This window comes from Acytostelium subglobosum, assembly GCF_000787575.1.
Source record: "Acytostelium subglobosum LB1 DNA, scaffold: scaffold6, whole genome shotgun sequence".
In the NCBI taxonomy this organism is placed as follows: Eukaryota; Evosea; class Eumycetozoa; order Acytosteliales; family Acytosteliaceae; genus Acytostelium; species Acytostelium subglobosum.
This window is the reverse complement of record NW_012236532.1, coordinates 1,005,787-1,028,175: the sequence shown is the minus strand read 5'-3', so window position 1 is coordinate 1,028,175 and position 22,389 is coordinate 1,005,787. Positions and strand designations below refer to the sequence as shown.

The window sequence follows — 22,389 nt, the reverse complement described above, 5'->3', positions numbered from 1 at the left end:
TTGTTGCCAACACTCAAACATAACATTAATCTACTTGTAATAATAATAGTATACAGATAATAACAATGACTTCCAACAACCAAGAATTAGTTGAGAGGGCACTCAAGCATAAGTTCGTCCCAATCGAGACTGAGATCACAGAGGTGAGTTGAGGTCGTACTACCGCCCAACCATTCAAAGGCTGACTGACAGACTGACTGACACTCGCTTGTACAGAAAGATGTAGCCTTGTACGCATTGGGTATTGGAGCAGGCAAAGAGAACCTCCAGTTTGTTTATGAAGGTGCTGATGACTTTTCTGCCATCCCATCAATGGTATGTTGTTAACGAAAGATCGCGAGATTGAATGAATGAATGTACTAACGAACAAATACATTGTAGGGAGTGATATTCCCATTCAAGGTATTGTTGAGTTTGGTCACTGAGGGTATCGAGGGATTGGAATACGACCCAATGAAGTTGTTACATGGAGAGCAGTACTTGGAGATCAGAGGTACAATCCCCACGAGAGGAAAGCTGATCACCACCTCAAAGATATCAAACCTTTACGATAAGGGCAAGGGAATATTGTTGATCGTCGACTCGATCACCAGAGATGCCCAGACTGGCCAAGACATCGTATTCAACCAGTTCTCACTGTTCCTCCGCGGCGCTCGTGGCGGCACGAAGAGCCCATCTGAGAAGCCCGTCGAGATCCCCAAGAGGAACCCCGACGCTGTACACACACAACCAACCACCAAGGATCAAGCACTGCTCTACAGACTGGCCGGTGGCGACTTGAACCCACTGCATGCCGATCCATCAATGAGTGCCATCGGAGGCTTTGACCAACCAATCCTGCACGGACTGTGCAGCTTTGGATACGCCGCGAGAGGAGTACTGGAGCACTTCTGCAACAACGATCCAAAGAGATTCAAGAGTCTTCGCGTCAGATTCTCAAAGCATGTGTTCCCAGGTGAGACCATTCAGACTCAGATGTGGAAGGTGGCCGACAACAAGGTCGTGCTTCAATCAAGAGTGCTCGAGAGAGAGGGATACACCCTCACCAACGCCATCGCCGAGATCATTCCACAAGGTGCTGCCAAGCTCTAATCGATCAATCAAGACGACTACGACACGACAGGACAATGAATGAACGAAGTTGATTGAATTATAGATTATGGAACAATTTTATTTGGATCATTACCGCAGAAGATATTATACAACCTGGTGGAGAGGACAGGTCCGAGACGCTTCTGACTTGAATCCAGCTTGAGATCTTTGAGCATCATCATTCGACTCTTTTCGTTCATGTCGGATTTGAAGTAGTCTTTGTAGAGTGATTGGATGGTCGGGTACTTCATAACGATCGTGCTGGCGATGGCACGAGACACGCCACTGATCGTCACTAACTGATTGATCCATATTTGATTGGGGTCCTTCGAGCGCTTCTTTATGGCGTCCGAACAGAAGCCCTGGAACAACTTGGAAGTGTCCTCGCGGTATGGAATCTGACTAATAGTCTCTGTCAACTTGACCAAATAGAGAGCGCACTCCTCCCTGCTGCCAAGCACTCTGATCATCAATGAGTATTTAAACTGGATGGAATCATTCCATATTAGTGATCAAGTGTTTGATTGGAGTGTTCCATGATTGATTGATTGTGGCCACTTACCTGTAGCTCAACAAAGAGCTTGTCAAAGTCTTGCCTTGAACAGAACTTCTTGACCTCAGGAGGATTGATGTCTCCAATGTTGCCATTGCCTTTGAGAATCGAATTGACAGTCTTGGCCTTTTGCTGGGAGACTGATTTGAGATGCATGTCCAGTCCCTCGACCAACAGGATCAGTCGCTTATTGGGATTGGCCTCGACGATGCTTGATATGGTCTGCACGAGCGTGTTGGACTCGACAAAACCATACAAAACATCGTTTGGATACTTGAGAATGATGATGTCCTCTTGTTTGAACGGCTCTTCATGGCCGCGTTTCCAGATGATCGAGTACTGGATGGGCAAGTCCGCACTCCTCGTATCAAAAGTCCACTTGGACTTGCCGTCTACGATTGACATAAGGTCGCCAGTCTCTGCTCGCTGGTACAGATTGTTGTCGATTACCATCTTCATCTCGCCCATGGACTCCTTCTTGCTCTTCTTCCTGTTGGCCTCCTTCAATCGCTTGGCCTCTGCACGAGTGTCCTTCCTCTTGGGTGCGGTGGCCTTGACCGCAGCCTGTCTCTTTGTCATCTTTGGTTGCGGCGCTGGGATGAAGTCGGGATCATCATTGTCTGCATCAATTTGGTCATCATCGTCGTCGAGATTGACCTTGTTGCTGTAGTTGTTGTTGTTGTCGTTGTCATCATCAACATGGTAACCATCATTATCATCATCCTCTAATAACAATGTACCATCTGGTGCCTCTTTATGTTTGGTTGGTGGTTTGGGTCTTGATGATGATGATATAGTTGTGGTCGTGTTCTTCTTTGTTGGCCTTGAGTCTGACAAACGATCAGACACATCAGTAGTCTTTGCTCTATTCTTTCTCTTCTTTGAGCCAATGGTATCATCTCTCTCGAATGTTGTCTTTATACCACTAAAGTCCATGTCTTCATCAAACAGCGAGTCATCTATCTCTGATAAACTATTGTATTGATTGACTTTGGTGCCACCATTGACATTGACATTGCCATTGTAATTGACACTACTACTGCTGTTGCTGTTGTTGCTGTTGTTGCCATTATAGTTGTTGTTGTAGTTCGTACTTCTGTTTGATGTCGACGAGGTCGATGTAGTCTTTAAAGATGATGTCGTTGATGATGTTGTTGTCAGATCTATATTATCATTATCATCATCATCGTCCAATGATATAACATCATCATTCTTCATCCTCTACTTCTACTTCTACTATGTACATGTATTATTTGATTGATTGATTGTGTCTTTCATTCAAACTTGGCGCCCCAACTTCATCTTCAAAGTCAACACTCATTTCCAAGAGATTCGCGAAATGAGTTGACAAGTTAGTTGTCAATCAATGACAAGTGGACAAGAGATACGAGATAGTTATTAACAAGCCTGACTGAACATGACACATGTTCAGTACTAGGTATATTGATTTAATGAATGAATGAAAGTTATAATAACATTGGTGGATATTAATGGATTGAGAGAGTCATACTCATACAATGAGCATGTTGAATGAATGATTGAATGATTAAATGATTGAATGAATATACTAATACTACTTATACTACTCTAACTACTAACTACTTCTTGGCCTTTGGTGCTGGACAAGGATCGTTACAGAATGCAAGGTTGGAATCCTTGTTGGTGATCTCGATTTGAATGGTAGTGTGCTCGATGTTGTGTGTCTTGAGTAGCATGGACTTGGCTGACTTTAGGACCTCATCACCAATGATGCCTTCGCCAACGATGAGATGGACACTCAGTGCGGGTCTGCCGATGGTGATCGACCAGATGTGCAGGTCATGCACCTCGTTGACACCCTGCAGCTGGGTCAGGTCTTCTTGGACGTCAGCTACACTGATGCCCGATGGCACTCCCTCCATCAACACGCCAAGACTCTGACGGAGCAGCTTGACAGTGGTGAACAGGACGATGCCAGAGAAGATAAAGGTGGTGATTGGGTCGGCGATCTTCCACTCGGGCTTGATCCAGATGATGGCGGCAGCCACCATAACTCCAATACTCTGGAAGCAGTCTCCGATGACGTGGATGTAGGCTGAGTACACGTTGATGTTCATGTCCTTGTTGTCCTCGCCGGTCATGCCAAGGTCGATGTTGAGGCCCTTCTTCTTCTTCTTTGGGGCTCCGCCGTGAGAGTGACCGTGGTCCAAGCCGCCGTGGCTGTGGCCGTGGCCGCCAGCTCCGTAGTGCAAGATGATGGCGTCGAGGATGTTGATGAACAGACCGCACGAGGCAATGATGAACATGATCTTGCCGTCGACGTTATCGGGTGGATGGATTACACGCAGGATGGCCTCGTAGACTAGCACACCTGTGAGCGCCCAGATCATCAGGACACTGGCAAGAGCACCAAGGATCTCGGCACGGTGGAAACCAAAGCTCATGGATGATGTAGGTGGATGGGTGGACAGCCACATTGCAAACAGACTGAGGAACATGGCACCAATGTCGGTGAGCAAGTGGGCGGCATCAGTCATAATGGCCAGCGAGTTGGACAGGTATCCTCCAACAATCTCACCAACCATGAATATGGTGGTCAGGACGAGTGCCAGCATCAGGGCGTAGCGGGCCTTCTTCTTCTTGTCCATCTCTTTGATGGCTTCATCGCCAGTCAGCAGGCCGTGGACTTCTCCACCACCGTGGCTGTGGCCATGGTCGCCGCCGGGGTGGCTGTGTCCGTGGTGGTCGTCCTCCTCCTCGATACTCTCGGACAGGATGGCACTTCCTGGCTTGGGCGACTCTCCGCCGTGGCTGTGGCCGTGGGCTCCGTGGTCATGGCCATGGCCATGTCCATGCTTCTCCTTATGTTTATGCTCCTTATGCTCCTTATGCTCCTTGTGCTCCTTGTGCTCATGGTCATGGTCCTCCTTATGCTTGTGGTCATGGTCGTGGTCATGGTCCTTATGCTTATGCTCCTTATGCTCCTTATGTTTGTGATCCTTATTCTTATGGGAATGGCTATGTCCGTGGGCACCGTGGTCATGGTCATGATGGTCTTGGTCATGCTCTATATTATTACTAATGCTCGATTGGCCAGGGGAGGGTTCTCCGTCTGAGCCAAGGTCAATAAGTTTGTTGGAGCTCATTATATATATTATTGGTTTTGTTGTTGATGTTGTTGTTGTTGTTGTTGTTATTGGGGCAATGATGATGTCGGCGCTGGTCGGGGAATTGTAGGTGAGAGCGGGCGTCACGACGTTATCAGGTCTTTGATGGGGAGAATGAGATGAAGAAGAAGAAGAAGAAGAAGAAGAAGAAGAAGGTGATGATTAGTTAGTATGAGTTCAGTTCATCAATCAACATGTAACAAGACAAGACATCATTTCCCATCTTCATGAACATCGGGGAATGAGACAACATCGAATGTCGACTACTCTAGTTCGCGCGACACGATGAGTATATGATCGATCATTCATTCATCATTCAATCAATCATTCAATCATTCACATTAATCAATCAAACAGTAATGAGCATTGCCCATTCAACCAACCTCTACGCACCTTCATCTTCATCTTCACTTCACCTCCGCTACCATCTCTCCTTCGTCGTTGACATGGTCGTCGTCGCCGTTAACTTACCTATTTAGTTCGTAGATGGGAATACACTTCGTTAATGATACACTCCGTCAAGTCAAAGCACAACAACACTCCGTTCCCCAACCAACCCACACCAACTCACCCAAACACAAACAATTAATTAAAATTAAAAGTAATTTTACTTGTGGAAAACACTTCGTTGTGGTTACAAATTGGAACTTCGATGTCCATTGCCATAACGTTACACTACTTCCTGTTGGCGATGGCAAAGTCGACCATCTTGAAGGTCTCGTTGGCAACCCAAGTGTAGTTGTCGACCAATGTCTTGGTCTGCTCTTCGTTGAGAGTGTTGGTGGTGGGGCCACCAGCCTGGAGTGGAATGTTACGGTAGACCTGCTTGTCTCTCATCAGTGTCTTGTCTCCCTTTGGCCAGATTCTCCATGAATCATTGTCAACGACATCAGCCAATATAATAGTGCCATCAGTAGTAACACCAAACTCGACCTATTATATGATTGAGTGAGTGAGTAAGTGGGGTTGGGGTGGGGGTGGAATAGTTCCAGTGACATATACCTTGAAGTCAACCAAAACTACATCGGTCGAAGCCCATGCACGCTCAAGAGCCTCAAAGGCTTGAATGGCAACTTGACTGATGGTGGCCAGGACTGTGGTGTCGATGGCGTGACCGCCAATGTTCATCTTCATGGCGAGGATGTCATCGATGGAGACGAGTGGGTCGTGGTTGGCATCGTCCTTGTAGGTGAACTCGACGATGCATGTGTTGAACTTGGTGCCCTCGGCAATCTGAGGGTTGCGCTTGATGTAGGAGCCGGTGGCGATGCGACGCACGATCACCTCGAGTGGGATCATCGAGCAGCGCTGAGCGATGAAGCTGTTGTTCTGCTCCTGACGCACGTAATGTGTGTTGATGCCCGCCAACTGAATAATACGGAAATTGTTGCAGGTGGTGGTGGTCGAGTTGATGCCCTTCATTGGCAACTCATCCTTCTTGGCGCCGTCACCGGCAGTGATCGACGAGTTGGACACGACCAACACATACTGGTCATGTTGATTGAATTTGTAGATGGACTTGGTCTTGCCCTGGGCTACGAATGTGACGTCTGTTATATCAAAGTTGGTTGGGATAGTCATTGTATATTATATATATATGTATGTATGTATGTGTAATGTATGCGCAATGAAGTGTAGATACTTTGTGAATGAATGACATGAGCACCCATGTGTGTTCGGCAACCGAACGACGAAATTTAGTGCAGTATCGGGATTGATTTAGACTTTGTCATTTGGACCAAGTTCCCATTTACATTATTAATTTATTATTTATCACCACAATCATTGTCATAGGTTATCAATTGAACAATGAGAGCGAGGGTAATAAAGATAAGGTTAGGGCAAGATTAGTGCAAGGGTAGAGTTAAGGCAAGGGTAAGTTTGATGGAAGAAACATGTTATTAGATATGATATAATAGTATTTACTATTATCGATGATAATATTTTAATGTTTGTCAATGATTAGAGATGATGCCTTTAAAGTCACTGTGTAATTATGTCAACACATTGAGTGTCAACTTGAAACAAGCCCATGTCCAACAAACGATTGTTTGTCTTCTTTTGAAATCAAAGGTCAAAAGCTCAACAAAGTGGGAGCTTCATTCATTCACAACACTCATTATCTCACTCTCACACACTTACACTTGTTCACATACTTACTTACTTGCTTACTCACTTGTTAGTTAGTTAGTTAGTTATTATTTATTAGAGAGAGAATGAATCATCGCGTTGACGATAGCGAGATTGATGAGCTCTATCAAGAGCTGGGAATAAGAAGAGACGACAGTCGTAGATTACATAATATTGGTGGATATGGTACAAGCAGTAACTTTAGCAGCAGCAGTAGTAATAATAATAATAGTAGCAATAATCATTATAATATAGATGTACATCAACAACAACAACAACCAGATGCAGATGCAGTCTTTGACTATAGACATCATTATCCGGCGGCGGCGAGTGCATCGCAGTCTAATGTCATTCGCCAGACCACTACACAATCATCGTCCGTCATCAAGAAGAAGAAGAAGCCACTGTCATGGTACAGCTTCTCCAATCACCTATTCAAAGAGTTCTGCACAGGCATATTCGCCGGTATCGCTGGCTTCCTATTCCGATCATTCAAACAATATCGACTGCAACATCATTCATAGATAGACTGTCCCCTCACCTCCCATGTATCAAGCGCACGATCATACACACTTGCTGTTCAATGTATATATTATAGAGATCAATAAACAGTAGCAACAACAGGCAACAGGCAACGCAATATTAGTCGGTAGGTCGCGGACCTAATGAATATGTTTGAATGAAGAGAATGAATGAATGAAGAGAATTAATGAGGTCGATGTATGTATATATAATGTATTATTGTATTATTAGATGCCTATTATGTTGGCCTGACATGGACTAGACTTGCTAGCTAGCACCTGCCACGACCAATTGATATGTTAAGCTTGACGGAGTTGATGGTATAATGTAAACATTGACATGTGTCGAACGAAGCAATGGTGATTGAGATTGATTGAGTGAGTGTTGCTGACTGACTGACTGATTAACTGACTGGCACTGGAACACAACCTTATTACTTCTTAAGCTCCTTCTCGATGCTCTCCTCGTAGGCCTTTGAATCGAAGGAGAAGTATTTATCCTTAAACTCCTGCTTCTCCCAGACGGCAGTGTCGGTGATGGCGGCGTGTCTCAACTCGTTGAAGAACTCGGTGAAGAGGGCGTTCTCCTCGCGCTCGGCCTTATGGATGGCGGCGGACAGGGTGGCGTTGTGGTTGAGCAGTGGGGACTCGACCTTGTAGCCACTCTTGATCGATGGGTCGACGGTGTAGATGAATGACATCTGAGTGTCCTCTGTGAAATATGATCTGATCTGGAGCTCCAATTGCTCCTTCTCCTTTGCATTGTACTCCTGTTGTTGTTTGTGGATATTGGAAGTTGGTAGTTGAGGGTGTGGCGGGTGTGTGGCGTGTCAGCTATGTTAAGTGGCGCGCGGCAACAAGTTGATGTTAATAATACATACACGAGCAATGGTCAATCTAACGGTCATCTCTGTTGAGAGTGAAGCAACCAAACGCTTGTAGTCAGACAAGGCTGGGAGGATGTTCTTGAAGTTGTTCTCATTGGCCATGTAGTCTGTCAGTCATGTGATTGATTGGGGAGAGGGGAGAGTGTCAGTCGATCAGTCGATCAATCAATCAATCAAGTCAAGTCAAGTCAGCAAGTGATGAACTTACAGAGGAAGAACTCTCCGATTGGTGAGAGTGGGATGGAGGCAATGAAGAAGTCGATGAGGTTCTGCTTGTCAGCAACCTCAACCTCTGGCTCCTCGATGGTGCTTCTGAACGAGGGGATCTTCTCAAAGGCCTTGATGATGAGATCGGCATCCTTGCCGACGATGGCAAGACTGCGAGCCTGCGAAGCCATCGAGAAGAGGGCGTGGGCAACCTTGCCTGATGCGGTGGTGATGGCGATGGTTGGCTTGACCTCAAACTTCTTTGACGACACCTTTGACTCCTCGGTGGTCTCGGTGAGCTTGGCGACGATGTCCTGGTACTGCTGCTTCTGGGCAGCGCGGGACTTCTCGAGCTCCTTCAAGACGCTCTGTGGGACCTCTGCCTCGGTATCGAACTTCTCGAGCTCCTCAGCCTCGTCCTCACGTCTTCCCGACTTTGGAGGTGGGGGAGGTGGGGCAGTAGTTGTTGCCTTCTTTGTTGAGTAGAAGACAGAGCTTCCCTGTAAATGTGATTGATTGGTTGATTATGGTGTATTAGCCTATGCTGTTTGTTCATCATCGCAATAGTCTTGTGGACATGTCGTCGTCATCGCCTTTGTCGCTAGTTTGATTGATTGATTGATTGATTATGGATGTCGTACCATTGGCTTGAAGGTGGCCTTGTTGGACAAGGCAACACGACGGGATGAGGTGAGTGATCTAGTAATCAAACGGGAGAACATTCTTGCTGTCTATATAAGTATCTGAAAATATAACTACAGTGTATCTGAATGAATGAATGAATGAATGAATGAATGAACTCTGTGTATTAGTATACTTGTTGGGCAATCAATCGATGATTCATTCGTTCATTCATTATCAATATCAATATCAATCATGTTCATTTCTTGTTATCGCCAACTCCATTATATCTGTATATCGCATCGCATCATTGTAGTGTCGCGGGACTACTCTTCAATCAATGAGTGAATGATTGAATGAAAATATCCCGTGATCAGCTGAATGAATGATCCAATGAATGATTGAATGATCGAATGAATGTAAATAATGTATAAATATACATACTTTACAACAAAGCAGTATGTATGTATAAATGCTATGTATTGACGAATGAAATGAATGATGAATGAATGATGCTCAGCCCTCAGCCGTAGGGTTGGTGATATTGCTCAACTCAAACAAAAAAGAAAGACAGAGTTGCGCCTGGCGTGTGTGTGTCTTTGAGTATCAATAGGAGTGAAGTGTGTTCATCACTCTTTCGCCCTGGCCCTCACACATCCATCCCAACATTAAAAAAATAAAATAAATTTCGTAGGGTTTGTTTGTTTGTTTGGCAAACAAATCATTTTTGAAGAATATGACTCGAACCACGAACTTCAATCAATTTAATGTTCGAACTACACCAATTAGTTTATTCTCAATTTCTCTGTATGTCTGTCAATGAATTGAATCATATCTCTAGATATTGTTCATTATCTGTTGTTTGTTTGTAGGTGAACAACAATCTTTGAGAAGTGAGAGAAATGACCCTGGTTTGCAAGTCTAGGTCCTGATATCCCACACGCAACCACACACGACCACCACTCAAATCGATCGTTTTGTTTGGTTTCATCCACAAAACTAACTGACATCGATGATTTAGTTGGACCACATGAAACTGAGATGAGATGCATCTTGTAGAATGAGTGACATTAATTTGTTATTCAATAATAGAACAACTCATTAATACCAAAGCATCAACAACAGATACATCATATATTGTAAGGAGACATTGTCTCTAATTACTTCCATCCATCCTGTCAGTCATCCAGTCATATAGTCAGTCAATCAAATATCCATTTATCCATCACACTAACTCAATCAAACACACACACTCTTAATTGTCCGACCAACCAACCAACGATCGACATTCCACATCCAACCAATAACAACACTCTTCACTCACACACACATCCACACTTCTCACACACACTCACTTCGACCAACAACACCAACACCAACACAACTATCCATCCATCCATCCACTCATTCAATCTAATTCATCAACTTGGTTAGTGAGTCCACAGTCAGTCTGACAGTCAAACACATACTTATAATAATTATAAGAAGTAATATTACTTAATAATAAGAGAGAGTGATAGAGAGAGAGAGAGAGGAGGTTAGTTAAAGCCAGGTCAACACATGTTTAAGGGTGCATCATTGCACTGAGTACACCATCCAACAGAGATAAAGATAGAACAATAGATAGTGATAGAGATAATATAGATACAATGATGGACGAGACACAATCATCAACAACATTATTCAAATCTTTATCACTCAATAGTCTAGAAACTGCCACTTCTACTACCGTTGTAGAGGAGACTAAGGAGGTATACATGGACGGTGCTGATACTGAGGAGGTTGCAGCACCCTCATCATCATCTTCACCATACATATATTATAACAAAGACTTGATCGACCAATGTATAAGCGATAGTCAACAACAACATGGAGCCAGTCCTCGTAACCTTTATAACTTCAACAACAACAACAACAACAATGTCACAACAACAACAACTACTCAATCACAATCACAATCACAATCACAAACAAGTTTCACTCCACCTTCATATTATCAGGGTGCAAGGGGCGGTGGCACAACTCCGCCATTGTCAGTGTCCAACTCATCGATATTCACTGATCACGATCATTCAGAACTCCCAAGCAATGCCAAGCCCAAGAGCAACAGCGGTGGCAACAGTGCCAGCCCATCGCTACACAGTTCACTTCATAACATACCCACTATGATCACTACGACCAACACCTCGTCGTCGTCAACTTCACCATCAATCAGCGTGCCTCCACCAATACCAGCGCGTTCACACAAGCGATTCCACTCGGCTTCGACACCATCCACCCCGACATTGGAGCCCAGGGGCTTGGCCAGCAGTCTGGGCACAAGCTTTGGCAACATTTCAAACAAGATCTCGGCCTCCCCACTCAAGTCAAAGCTGTTCAAGGTCATTACCAACGTCAAGAACAACTCGACTGTCGAGTCTATTCTAAATTTGTCATCGTCTTCCAACTCAACACCGACGTCTTCGTCGCCGGCTGCATCGGCATCGACGACACCGACACCGGGCAAGGTGCCGGCTTCATCATTCTCCGAGCCGCCATCTGTCTCCACGTCACTGTCCACTTCACCCGCGACCAATACATCAATCCTCGCGCCACTCGTCGAACAAAAGAGTGAGCAACTGTTGGTGGACCTCAACTTTGATGACTTTGGCAGCCGCGTGGTCGTGGCGCCCATGCCATCAACTCCACCACCGTCACATCAATCAAGCAGCTATGAGCTGTTGACGCCAGAGCTGCGACAGTTGGACCTTCAACACTTGCTCCCAATGCCCAGCTCGGACACTTATGCGACCTCCCCAGCAACACCTTTGCAGGGCACACCCACACAACGTCGAACACCAATGCTCCACCTCTCATACAAGTCGTCTCTGCTCAATCAGGTGTCACAGCAACAGAGCCGATCAGAGCGCTCAATGTTCTCGATGCCTCTGCTCGACATCAGCCCATATCCTAAGTTGGGAGGCGAAGACTCCTTTGCCGCCAGCTCCACCGAGACCGTCTCCTACGAGTATCTGTCCAGCTCGGACGGCGCCTACTCCTCGTCCAGCGACTACTCCTCGCCATCTTCCGCCTCGCACTACCCTTCTCTAAGGAGCAGCGCCAACCGCCAGGACATATCCCTGCAACGCTTCAAGCCCCTGCCACCCCTGCCCTACTCTGAGAGCATGTCCAACTCGCGAGGCAGTGGCGGCCTGTCCAACAGTGGCGGATCGGGCACACAACCCCTGTACAATAAGCTCTCATCAATCATTCAGTTCATCTCAATATCGCTGCCAGACGTGGTGACACGCGGCAACGACTCAGAGTCGACGCCCATCAGCGACGAGCAGTACCGTGACCTGACGCAGTACCTCAATGAGAGCGGCGATCGCTGTAAGATCTCTCAGCACATTCAGTGGCACTTGGAGCAGCCCGTGGTCAACGTGGAGATTGTCAAGTTGCTGGGCACACATTACGGCTTCACAGATGCGAGCCGCGCACAGTCCTGGATGCTCATGACCGGGTACATGCCGGCCAACGTCGATAATCGTCATGCAGTGCTACAGAACAAACGAATGCAATATGGAATGCTGATCAAGAAATATTATAACGATTACAAACTATACCAGTTGGATGATGTTGACATCAATGTTGGCATCAAACTGCGTAACAACGTGTCTGATCTCTGGAATACCACTGCCAACATCTATCAATCAGTCGTCGATAAGGTTAAGTTCAATGATCTTGTGCAACAAGTACACATCGATGTCATCCGAACGCGACCCGACGGCTTCTACGATCTGTTTGAGATCAAGTTCATTGAACAGGTATGTGTCCTGGCGTGTCCTCGCCCACGACCTTTGCCCTAACCTTATTCTTACCCCTTACCTCAACTCTAAGATGATCGAGAGGATATTGGTTGTTTGGTCGAATGAGAACCAGGATGTGTCATACTTCCAGGGTCTGAATGACCTGATATGTCCATTCCTCATCGTGTTCCTATCGGATGCACTGCAGCAGTATAACACAGATCGTAACCCGACGTATCCATCACTGGACCCACTGGCAGACTTACAATTCAACTTGGTCAAGACATTGGGCGATGGTGTTGGCGTCAAAGAACTGCTGGACACCAATCGATACGACATTCTATCACGAGTTGAGGCAGACATCTTCTGGTGTCTCAGTCATCTCATGAACTCTGTCAAGTCATACGCCGCCAACACTGGTTGTGGATTGCCCGCCGAAGGAATGATGAAGAAGCTCGAGTCTCTAGTGAAGGAGTCAAACGGTATGTTATGTGTTGTGGGCGAGCTGGTAATGCATGTATCCATCCCATCCCTTGACTAACCATGTCCTTACTCGCGTCAACAGAGGAGTTATACAATCACTTCAAGAAACATGACATTGACTTTAGCCATTTCTCATTCCGTTGGATGGTCTGCTTCTTGATCAGGGAGATGTCATTCGTATGTTACCCGATCAATCAATCACTTGAATCCACTCACTAACTCAATCACTCAATCAATCAAATAATCAAACAAATATAGGAAACTGGAATCAAGTTATGGGATAGATATATGTGCGATAAGAACAGTGAGGGATTCTCAGTGCTGCACATATGCTTCTGCGCCACATTGTTGTCCAATTGGAGTGCCGAGTTGTTGAATATGGGCTTCATGGAACTAGTTACCTATCTTCAAAAGTCTGACATACTGCCAAAGGATCAATTGGATTCATTCCTGCGGAGTGCCTCTGATATGCGAGACAATTACAGAGATATACTATAAAGGGTTGAGGCCAGGTCATAGTACTATGACCTGCATATGCCCCCACATACGCAGTGCTGTCACCGCGTAGTTTCCACATACACCATTGATGTGATGACATTGTGTCATTTCCTAGGACGAAAGACCAAGAATGTTCCTTTGAAACACTTTGATTGTCAAGTTGGGGTTGCGTGTTGAAGTGTTTTTGATGGAAGGACGCTGGTGGTTAGCGATCGATCGCTTGGATGAAACTTCAAAATATCATGCAGGGCTGGAGGCGACCACCCTCCCTTCTTGGTACCATCTGCAGGTTGGTAGTTGCAGCATCAACTGTTTTACACTTACGATTATTCATTTGATTGGTCCCATTCATTTCATTCAACTCATATATATATTATAAGAAGAGATAGAGATAAAGATAAAGTTATATCTCTATCTATCATCAGTCAAACATAGTTCTAACTTGAGCTTGTATCACCATCATTAACATCACAAACAACATATTTATTAATCAATCAATCAATCAATCAATCACACTCACTCAATCAGACGACACTCGATCAATCAATCAATCAGACGACACACTCACACACCACCAACAACAACAAAATGGCGAGCCTTCCCAACGTCAAGGCTGATAAGTTGGAGAAGAAGTTCATTGATAATGTAAATGATATGTTCACTTATCTGTGTACATTACCAATACCAAAACCATTGTCTGCAAAGTTACAAGCTGGATCATCGTCGTCATCGTCATCCTCGTCATCATCATCAAGTAATAATAATAATACAGGTAGTAATAGTGGTGGAAGTTATAAAGAATCATCAATGCCATCATTATCATCACTATCATCACTACCATTGCCATCACTACCTTCACTACCATCATTGCCAAAGAAGTCTACATCTGCTGGCAAGTTTGACACACTCACAAACAACAAGTTCAGGAATGCCAAAGACATGAATCAAACCTACAGCTCAGTATTCTTCCTCTTTCAAGTATGTTATAACAATATCACAAAGTTGTTGTAGTCTGTTGCCGCGTGGAAACACGGAAACACGGAAACAGAGTGTGGCCGCGGAAACACGAACGGAAACACGGAAACACACTCTTTACTAACACTCACATTCAATGTTACACTACACAGGACCAACTATCACCATGCCTCAATGCAATACATCATATGAGGACAGTGAAACAGATGTCGATGGCTAGTATATTCAAAGAGAGAATTATAAAGACAAAGACATCGTTGAGCGAGGAGAATATACAACATTGCTTGTCATTGTTGCATCTGTATCTTAGGACGATCGAGTTGTTGGGCGTCGACGAGCAGCGCAACTTTATGAATGCAGCACGCCAGCTGATCGACCACCTGACCACCTATGTCGTCGACTGCGACAGTTGCGTCGTCGGCCTGATACCCAGCGACGACCTCCTGAACAAGCTGTCTCGCGACTACGAGTTCCTCAACTTGACTGGCGCCTGCAAGAACAACTCGCTGGGCGAGACCAACATCGAGGAGCACCAGTCCTACTTCCAAACAAGCATCTCGACCAACCGCGAGCAACTCCTCGTCAACATCATCAACTGGAGCTCACTAACGGACAACGATCAGTTGGCCAAGGCCGTGCGTCGCTACGCGTCCATCTTGCGCGGCGTCGACAAAGTCAAGCGTGGCGACATCATCATAGTCCGCTTCCCCGAGGGTCTTCGTCGGCCCGCCGCCAACTCACTCATTGGCAGCGGTAACATCAAGGGCGGCAACATGCAGGGTGGCAATGGCAACAGTGTTGGGTCAACATCATCATCAAACTCATCTTCATCAGCCCAGCAGCAACAGCAACAGCAACAGCAGCAGCAACAATCGCATTCATGTAACAGTATCACAATCCAGGAATACTTGGCTCGCAAGCCATTCCAACCACGCGCGTTGTTTGTCAGGTTCACTGGCGAGCGCACGCCAAACACAATGAACGTTTGGTTCGCCGCCGACGAGATCGAGCAGCTGGTCGTGGGCATCGAGGACATCCTGCTGCTGAACAAACACACGCTCGAGTCGCTCAAGGACTACAACATGTTTGAGCGACTGGTCTACCACCCCACCGACCGCTTCTTTGCCCAGACGCTCGAGGACAGCAAGCAGCTGATCGTCAACCACCTGTCGTCGCTGGGCATCGACATGTCGCTGTTCCAGGACAGCCAGCGCATCACGCTTCTCGACCTGGCCAAGGTCAAGGCCACCAAGGACATCCTTGCGCGCATCTGCGACGAGCCTAACCACCCCATCTACCGCGAGATCGAGACGGTGATGACTGAGAAGATCGACAACTACCTCGGCCAGATCGACACGCGTCTCTTCTTCATGCCAAAGTATGAGCGGTCTATGTCCGACCTGAACGGCAACAATCAAATAGCGATCGCACGCAGCAAGATCAAGCAGTTCCTGGGCGAGAGCGACCTCATGCTGGATCAGCTGCGGCTAGAGTCGCGCAACATTCTGAACGGCGCCACCAAGGACGAGATGACAGATTGGTGGCACAAGAAGATCGACGCCTGCACACATGCATTCCTCGAGGAGCGCGGCTACAACTTTACCGCCGTGCCCGAGAACTACATCGAGCAGCCGCCCGCCAACATGAAGGACGTCGTCAACAACCTGATCCTGATCCAAAAGATCCTCGACCCCAAGGAGCACGTCATTGAGATCATCACAATCGAAGACGGCGCGCCTTCATCCCCCAACACAAGCTGCACAGACATCTCGATGGCGCTCTCGCCCGACACCAACACATTCAACAGCAGCGTAGGCAGCATCAGTAGCAGCGCGAGCAGTAGCATTAGCAGCAGCCGCGACGATTACTACTCGTCCAACACGATGTTTGATGGCAACAACCGACCACAGCTGTCCCAGTCCAACAAGTTCCTCAACTCACCGCGGCCCATCATCAATGAGCTGCGCGAGCTGATCTACCCTGTGATCGATGACTTTATCGCACGCTCACACGTCGTTCTGAGCGAGCACCTAAAGGTGCCGCTCGACGAGTTCACAACAGAGCGCGCCTGGGCCGCTTGGGAGCAGATGCGCGAAGCAGGCAGCGAGCCACAGATTGTACATTGGACCGAGGATCTTCTCAAGGACCTCAAGTACCTCGCCGAGATGGCGCGGTTGGAGGGCTCGACCAACGAGGTCGAGATGCATATTGTGCCCGTGAGTGGCCTGGTCGTCAACACATTCGCCAGGATTGAGAATGAGCTCAAGACCGTTGTGGAGAATTGGGACAACCCGGCCGACACCGAGGACTACTCCGAGGTCATTGACAAGTCGCTCTCAGACACACAGAACTTCAAGGTCACCCAAAAGAAGGTCAGCAAAGTGCAGGACGATGGCAAGTCCAGGCTGCACCAAGCAGTCTCCTCGGATGATCTCGCTGCCGTCGAGAAGATATTACAAACTGAATCGTACGTATAATGACAGCGCAAGAATGATCGATCGATCAATCACAAGTTCCCACTTACTAACTCTGGAATCATCTTCATCATCATTAGACACATGATCAACATGTTGGACGAGAATGGATGGGCTCCGCTTCATTGCGCCGCACATTCAGGCAACACTGAGATATGTAAGGCATTGTTATCGGTGACAGGTGTGGATGTGACCGTGAAGAATAAGGATGAAGCATCGATACTACATTACTTGGTGCGACACCCACTGACAGAGAAGAGGAAGGAGGTCATCCAGATGATGCTTGACAAGGGTTTGGACATCAACATTGGCAATCGCCACAATGAGACACCATTGCACTCGGCTGCATTCAGAGGCGTCGACGAGGAGGAGATGATCAAGTTCCTGATCGACAAGGGCGCCAATGTGAACGCATTGTCCAAGCGTGGCGAAACACCGCTCCACTACGCGGTCACAGCATGTCGGCCATGCGTCGTCTCCACGCTGCTTCACAAGAATGCCAACATCAATATCATCTCCAAGCGTGGCACTGCGCTGGACATTGCGCTCAACTCCAAGGTCACCAAGATCATCTCGATCCTGGAGAATGGACCCGAGACGCGTACGTTCTACTGGCGCCAACAGAACAAGGAGCAACTGCAACAACAACAGCATCTCAAGCAATTACCTGTAGATAGTCAACAACAACCACAACAGCTGCAGCAGCCACACAACCCCAACCTCCTGCCTCTGAAGACACCTCTAAAACGGTTGTCCCGTATTGAGATTGGATCAAAGAGGACTTAAAAATGACGACAACAAACGCCAAGCAACTAAACATTAAATGAGCGTTCGACAATCATCCATTCAATCAATCAATCATTCAATCTTTATTTAGGATGGTGGGCTCGCTGGCGTGTCTTGGACAGCAGCTGCCGCCGCAACAGTGCCCTCAGGTGCAGGCTTTGGACACTTCTTGCACTTTGGATGGCTGTCCTTGGCGCCAATCGTGTGCTTTGTACAGGGCGCGTCGCAGACATGTCCACAAGTCATGCTTACTTTACATTTGACTTTGCATCGTTCCGAGGACTTGGCATCGCCACAATGTTTGTGAGTCGAGTGCCCACATGGAAGTTTGAAGGGCACCTTCTCCAGACACTTGATCAGGTCGCACTCGTGTTTGCCACACATGGCCTTGCACACATGTCCACAATCTGGTCGGGGCTTCTTACATGGTTGATTGCACTTGATCGTCTGGTCGTCTTGTGATGATGAGCATTGTTTCTCAAACTGATGCTTGCAGTCTGGCAACACCAACTTGATTGTCTGGCGGCATGGTGGGCATGGGGTGGCAGTCGCGCCCGCGCCATGGCACTTGGCCTCACACTTATGTCCACAGTCCTGAACCTGGTTACACAACGACTTGCACTCCATTGTCTGATGGATATGTTGGTCGTAGTGGCACATGCTAGCGCAAGGATGGCCACAAAGAAGTGGCACTTTGCATTGCTTGTTACAGCCTCTGTTCTTGGGTATGCTGTCAAAGTCCTTGTGAGACTTGATCTCGTAGGCCTCACCTGGATGATTGCGACATGGAAGTTTGAGAGATGGTCCAATCCTCTCCTCCTTGGTCAACGTGTCAATCAGGTTGCCCCACAGACTGTTGGCCCTCTTCATCAAAGTGGAGTTGCCAACAATGAACATGGCATTCCTCGCTCGGGACAGGGCCACATTGATTCTGTTCTGGATCGACAGGAAGCCGTATGAGTTGTTCGTGTTTGATCGCACCAAAGATAGAATGATTATATCCTTCTCATTGCCTTGGAACATGTCCACCGTCATTGTTGTCAGGTCGCGATGGGCATTGCGGAGGCCGGTCTTGTGGCATTGGTCCCTGATCTTCTTGAGTTGGCCCATGTATGGTGTGAGGATGGCGATGTTGGATGCTTTGTACTTGTTCTTGATGAGGTATTCGGCAAGCTTGACCACGAACTTGGCCTCAAACTCATTGGCCTTGCTCAAAGCATTCTCATTGCTGTCCTCGGGGTTGGTATGTGTGAGGAAGTAGATGTTGGAAGGCATACCCCTGATCAATGTACAATTGTCATCGATGGCACGTGACAATACTGATGGGTGGTTCTCCAGGCGACTGTATATGGGCTTGATGAACCTTGATATCTCTGGAACCATTCTACGCTGGATCGATAGTGTCTTGCATCCAATACCATTGCGGACAATCCTTTCGAACAGTGATGTGTTGAATCGGTACTTAAGTCCAAGCTGGTGCACCTGGTTCGAAGGCTTGAGTTGCTCGTGGTCTCCAATCATGATTAGATGCTCGGTGGACTTGGGCAGGATGGCCACAACCTGAGACTCGAGAACCTCAGCCGCCTCCTCAATGATCACCAGTCTGGGCTTCAAAAGGTCGAGCACGGCCTTTTGTTTGCTGGCTCCTGTTGCCGTGACGGCTACCACTTCAGCACGCTTCATGGCCATCACGCTGTACTCATCGTCCTGGCGCAGGATCATCTTGGTTACACTGTCCAGCTCAGTCTTGAGTGTGGCCATTGTTGCCAGCAACGATCCAATATGCTTCCGTTGCCAATGTCTAAAGAGATTCTCTTGGTTGTCTTCGCTCAGATCCAGGATGTTATACTCGTCTTCAAAAGCATTGTAGTGCTGCTCCATTATCCACATGGCATTGCCAATGTCGCAGCTGTCATACTTCTCATTCGTGCGATCCATATCAAACTTCCTCTTTTTGATTAGGTCCTCTACGGCTTCCTCATCCTCATCATACTCATCCAAGTTTGTTGATGCGTCCGAGTCCTTGTCCTCCTTCTTCATGATTGGTCTTGTATGTTGCATTCTTGTTCTTATTCCTTTGGTCCACGCTATGGCCAAGTCCACTCTCAGTTTGCGCAGAATGTTGGCGTGTATTGGTGCTGCTACCTTGAGTATATCCTGTAACTCAATCGGTGTCCTCATTGCTAGTATGAGTGAGTGAGTGAGTGTTTGGTGATTGGCTGAGGCTTGGGCTTGGGCTGGAATGGTTCCACCCCATCAATCAATCAATCAAACATACCTTTCATGCAATCCAAGAGTCCAGAGTTAATCTTGCCTTGTTTCTTGTAGTTGTTGAACTGCTTTTGATCCTTTTGTATCTTGTGCTTGAGATTGAATTGATCCAACTCTGGATCTTGACTGCGATTGCCAACACGGATAACGTTGGTGGTCACCTTGAGCACGCCCTTGACAAACGAATCCAAAGCATGATTGGTATAGCAAAACACTACGATGGGTGTACGCTCATGATCCTCCAAGTTGATGGCCATGTGCTGGTGCAGCAGACTGAATATCTTGAGAGCGATGAAGGTCTTGCCAGTGCCTGGCGGGCCCTGAACGAGCGAGATCTCACTTCTCAAACAATGATTGAGGGCTGCCATCTGTGACTCGTCAAGCTCATCGAGACGCGAGGGGAAGGACCTGCCCACATCATGCAAATCGCTTGGCTCGACCCTCTTGAAAGCCGTGGCAAAGTCCACAGTGGGGAAGTCGCGCAAGTATGTGGGCGGCGTGGACTGCTGCTGGCAGTTGAGCAGGTAGTCCTCAAAGGGCAGCTCGTACATGTTCTGGAGCGAGTCTAATACATTCTTGTAGGCCACATAGTAGGCGGGCGACTCGACCATCAGGAACGTGTTGTTGAAGAGCAACGGGACCAGTTTGGCATAGTCCAATTCATTGTCGACGAATGAGATGGTTATCTCCTTGGTGTTGCCCTCGGACGGACGGTCCTCGACCGTGGCCCAGAAGGTGTAGTCAAAGTTGTCCACCACACTGGTCAGTCCGACGAGTGAGCCGTACAGCAGACTGGACGTGCGACCCCAGTCGAAGCGCTTCTTGGGCACGGCATTGTTGAACGAGATCTTGAAGCAAAAGTAGCGATTGGAGCACGACACCTCTTTGAACGTCACATCATGGTGGATATAGCGTGACTTTTGTCCTTTACGATGTGAATGTATTGCTTCACGTAGTGGATGGACCATATCCTCGCGCATCAAACAGTAGTGAGTGTCCAAGTAGTCCTCCAACGATGAGTATGGGCCGTACTTCAACAACTTCTGTTCTGTCAACTTCTCGCTCTCAAAGTCATTCTGCGTTGGATACGTAGGTAGATCATGATATCTAATACCTATCCTATCTCTATTGATGTCTAACATCTAATTCATCGTTTGACACATTGATTGATCATGATTGAGTGAGTGGGGGTGGGGTTAAGATGTTAATTTATGGGACGGAATGATTCCAAGTGTCACCTGACCGCAACCTCAAGAACATCATATATACCTTCTCTTGTTGTGTAAGTTGTTGGATTCTCAACTTCCTTACTCCTTCATCAACTTGGTAATCCGAGGAATGTCGAGAGTTGCGCCAAGCATACTCAAAGAGTTCCAAAGGGATGGAGTCCGATCCGCCACTGACCCTGATTGATTGAATGAATGAATGAATGAATGAGGGAGTAAGTCATCGTCATCGTCATCCTGGCGCAAAGTGTCCTTAGGTCTAACTTACTTGGTAGTGATGTGTGTGAAAAGTGTGATGGTGTTCCTCAGGGCAAAGAGGTCATCTTTGAATGAGTTTGAATTAAAGAGTGTGGAGATGTTGGAGAAGTGTTGGATAAAGTTGGAATGAGTAAGTTCTTTATACAACTCATTAGAGTTATTCATCTTTGATACAAGTTGATGTGAATATATATCTATTATTCTATACATTGTTGACTCTGGCAAACCTATCCTCTTTAACAAAGCATCCATTTGTCTTTTGTTTGGCGATCCATTCGACAAATCAAGTGATAGGCCATATCTTAGAAGTTGTATCGATTGATCCAATATGTTATCTATATCCTTTATATTGGTCAATAATGATGATGTTGTTGTTTGTTGATCTACGGATGATGTTTGTGATCTTGGATTTGTTTGAGTTGATTGAAAGAATGATCCAAATGTTGATGTTGTCGTTGATGTTGATGTTGGAG

General features: G+C 46.8%; 10 protein-coding genes across 10 annotated transcripts; 5 read left to right on the top strand and 5 right to left on the bottom strand.

The window, feature by feature from the left end:
- Positions 1 to 65: 65 nt before the first annotated feature.
- Positions 66 to 1,092, top strand: SAMD00019534_037510 (hypothetical protein; the record flags this gene model as incomplete). Its single annotated transcript, XM_012904643.1, has 3 exons — positions 66 to 143; positions 217 to 315; positions 382 to 1,092. The coding sequence occupies 3 exons, from the start codon at positions 66 to 68 to the stop codon at positions 1,090 to 1,092; spliced, it is 888 nt and encodes a 295-aa protein (XP_012760097.1).
- A 65-nt stretch (positions 1,093 to 1,157) lies between these two features.
- On the bottom strand, positions 1,158 to 2,863 carry SAMD00019534_037500 (hypothetical protein; the record flags this gene model as incomplete). The annotated part of the gene is made up of 2 exons (XM_012904642.1): positions 1,158 to 1,577; positions 1,655 to 2,863. The coding sequence occupies 2 exons, from the start codon at positions 2,861 to 2,863 to the stop codon at positions 1,158 to 1,160; spliced, it is 1,629 nt and encodes a 542-aa protein (XP_012760096.1).
- Positions 2,864 to 3,243: 380 nt separating this feature from the next.
- Positions 3,244 to 4,209, bottom strand: SAMD00019534_037490 (hypothetical protein; the record flags this gene model as incomplete). Its single annotated transcript, XM_012904641.1, has 1 exon — positions 3,244 to 4,209. The coding sequence occupies one exon, from the start codon at positions 4,207 to 4,209 to the stop codon at positions 3,244 to 3,246; it is 966 nt and encodes a 321-aa protein (XP_012760095.1).
- On the top strand, positions 4,084 to 4,740 carry SAMD00019534_037480 (hypothetical protein; the record flags this gene model as incomplete). Its single annotated transcript, XM_012904640.1, has 1 exon — positions 4,084 to 4,740. The coding sequence occupies one exon, from the start codon at positions 4,084 to 4,086 to the stop codon at positions 4,738 to 4,740; it is 657 nt and encodes a 218-aa protein (XP_012760094.1).
- Positions 4,741 to 5,466: 726 nt separating this feature from the next.
- On the bottom strand, positions 5,467 to 6,372 carry SAMD00019534_037470 (hypothetical protein; the record flags this gene model as incomplete). The annotated part of the gene is made up of 2 exons (XM_012904639.1): positions 5,467 to 5,724; positions 5,794 to 6,372. 2 exons carry the CDS (start codon positions 6,370 to 6,372, stop codon positions 5,467 to 5,469), a joined length of 837 nt encoding a protein of 278 aa, XP_012760093.1.
- Positions 6,373 to 7,007: 635 nt separating this feature from the next.
- On the top strand, positions 7,008 to 7,442 carry SAMD00019534_037460 (hypothetical protein; the record flags this gene model as incomplete). The annotated part of the gene is made up of 1 exon (XM_012904638.1): positions 7,008 to 7,442. A coding segment is annotated over one exon (435 nt), but the record flags the coding sequence as incomplete, so codon positions are not given.
- Positions 7,443 to 7,876: 434 nt separating this feature from the next.
- SAMD00019534_037450 (hypothetical protein) lies at positions 7,877 to 9,258 on the bottom strand (the record flags this gene model as incomplete). The annotated part of the gene is made up of 4 exons (XM_012904637.1): positions 7,877 to 8,212; positions 8,324 to 8,436; positions 8,538 to 9,036; positions 9,178 to 9,258. 4 exons carry the CDS (start codon positions 9,256 to 9,258, stop codon positions 7,877 to 7,879), a joined length of 1,029 nt encoding a protein of 342 aa, XP_012760091.1.
- Positions 9,259 to 10,806: 1,548 nt separating this feature from the next.
- Positions 10,807 to 13,926, top strand: SAMD00019534_037440 (hypothetical protein; the record flags this gene model as incomplete). The annotated part of the gene is made up of 4 exons (XM_012904636.1): positions 10,807 to 12,963; positions 13,037 to 13,427; positions 13,511 to 13,605; positions 13,687 to 13,926. The coding sequence occupies 4 exons, from the start codon at positions 10,807 to 10,809 to the stop codon at positions 13,924 to 13,926; spliced, it is 2,883 nt and encodes a 960-aa protein (XP_012760090.1).
- Positions 13,927 to 14,514: 588 nt separating this feature from the next.
- On the top strand, positions 14,515 to 18,161 carry SAMD00019534_037430 (hypothetical protein; the record flags this gene model as incomplete). The annotated part of the gene is made up of 3 exons (XM_012904635.1): positions 14,515 to 14,904; positions 15,054 to 17,368; positions 17,456 to 18,161. 3 exons carry the CDS (start codon positions 14,515 to 14,517, stop codon positions 18,159 to 18,161), a joined length of 3,411 nt encoding a protein of 1,136 aa, XP_012760089.1.
- An 87-nt stretch (positions 18,162 to 18,248) lies between these two features.
- On the bottom strand, positions 18,249 to 22,081 carry SAMD00019534_037420 (hypothetical protein; the record flags this gene model as incomplete). Its single annotated transcript, XM_012904634.1, has 4 exons — positions 18,249 to 20,344; positions 20,440 to 21,508; positions 21,702 to 21,837; positions 21,927 to 22,081. 4 exons carry the CDS (start codon positions 22,079 to 22,081, stop codon positions 18,249 to 18,251), a joined length of 3,456 nt encoding a protein of 1,151 aa, XP_012760088.1.
- Positions 22,082 to 22,389: the final 308 nt, after the last annotated feature.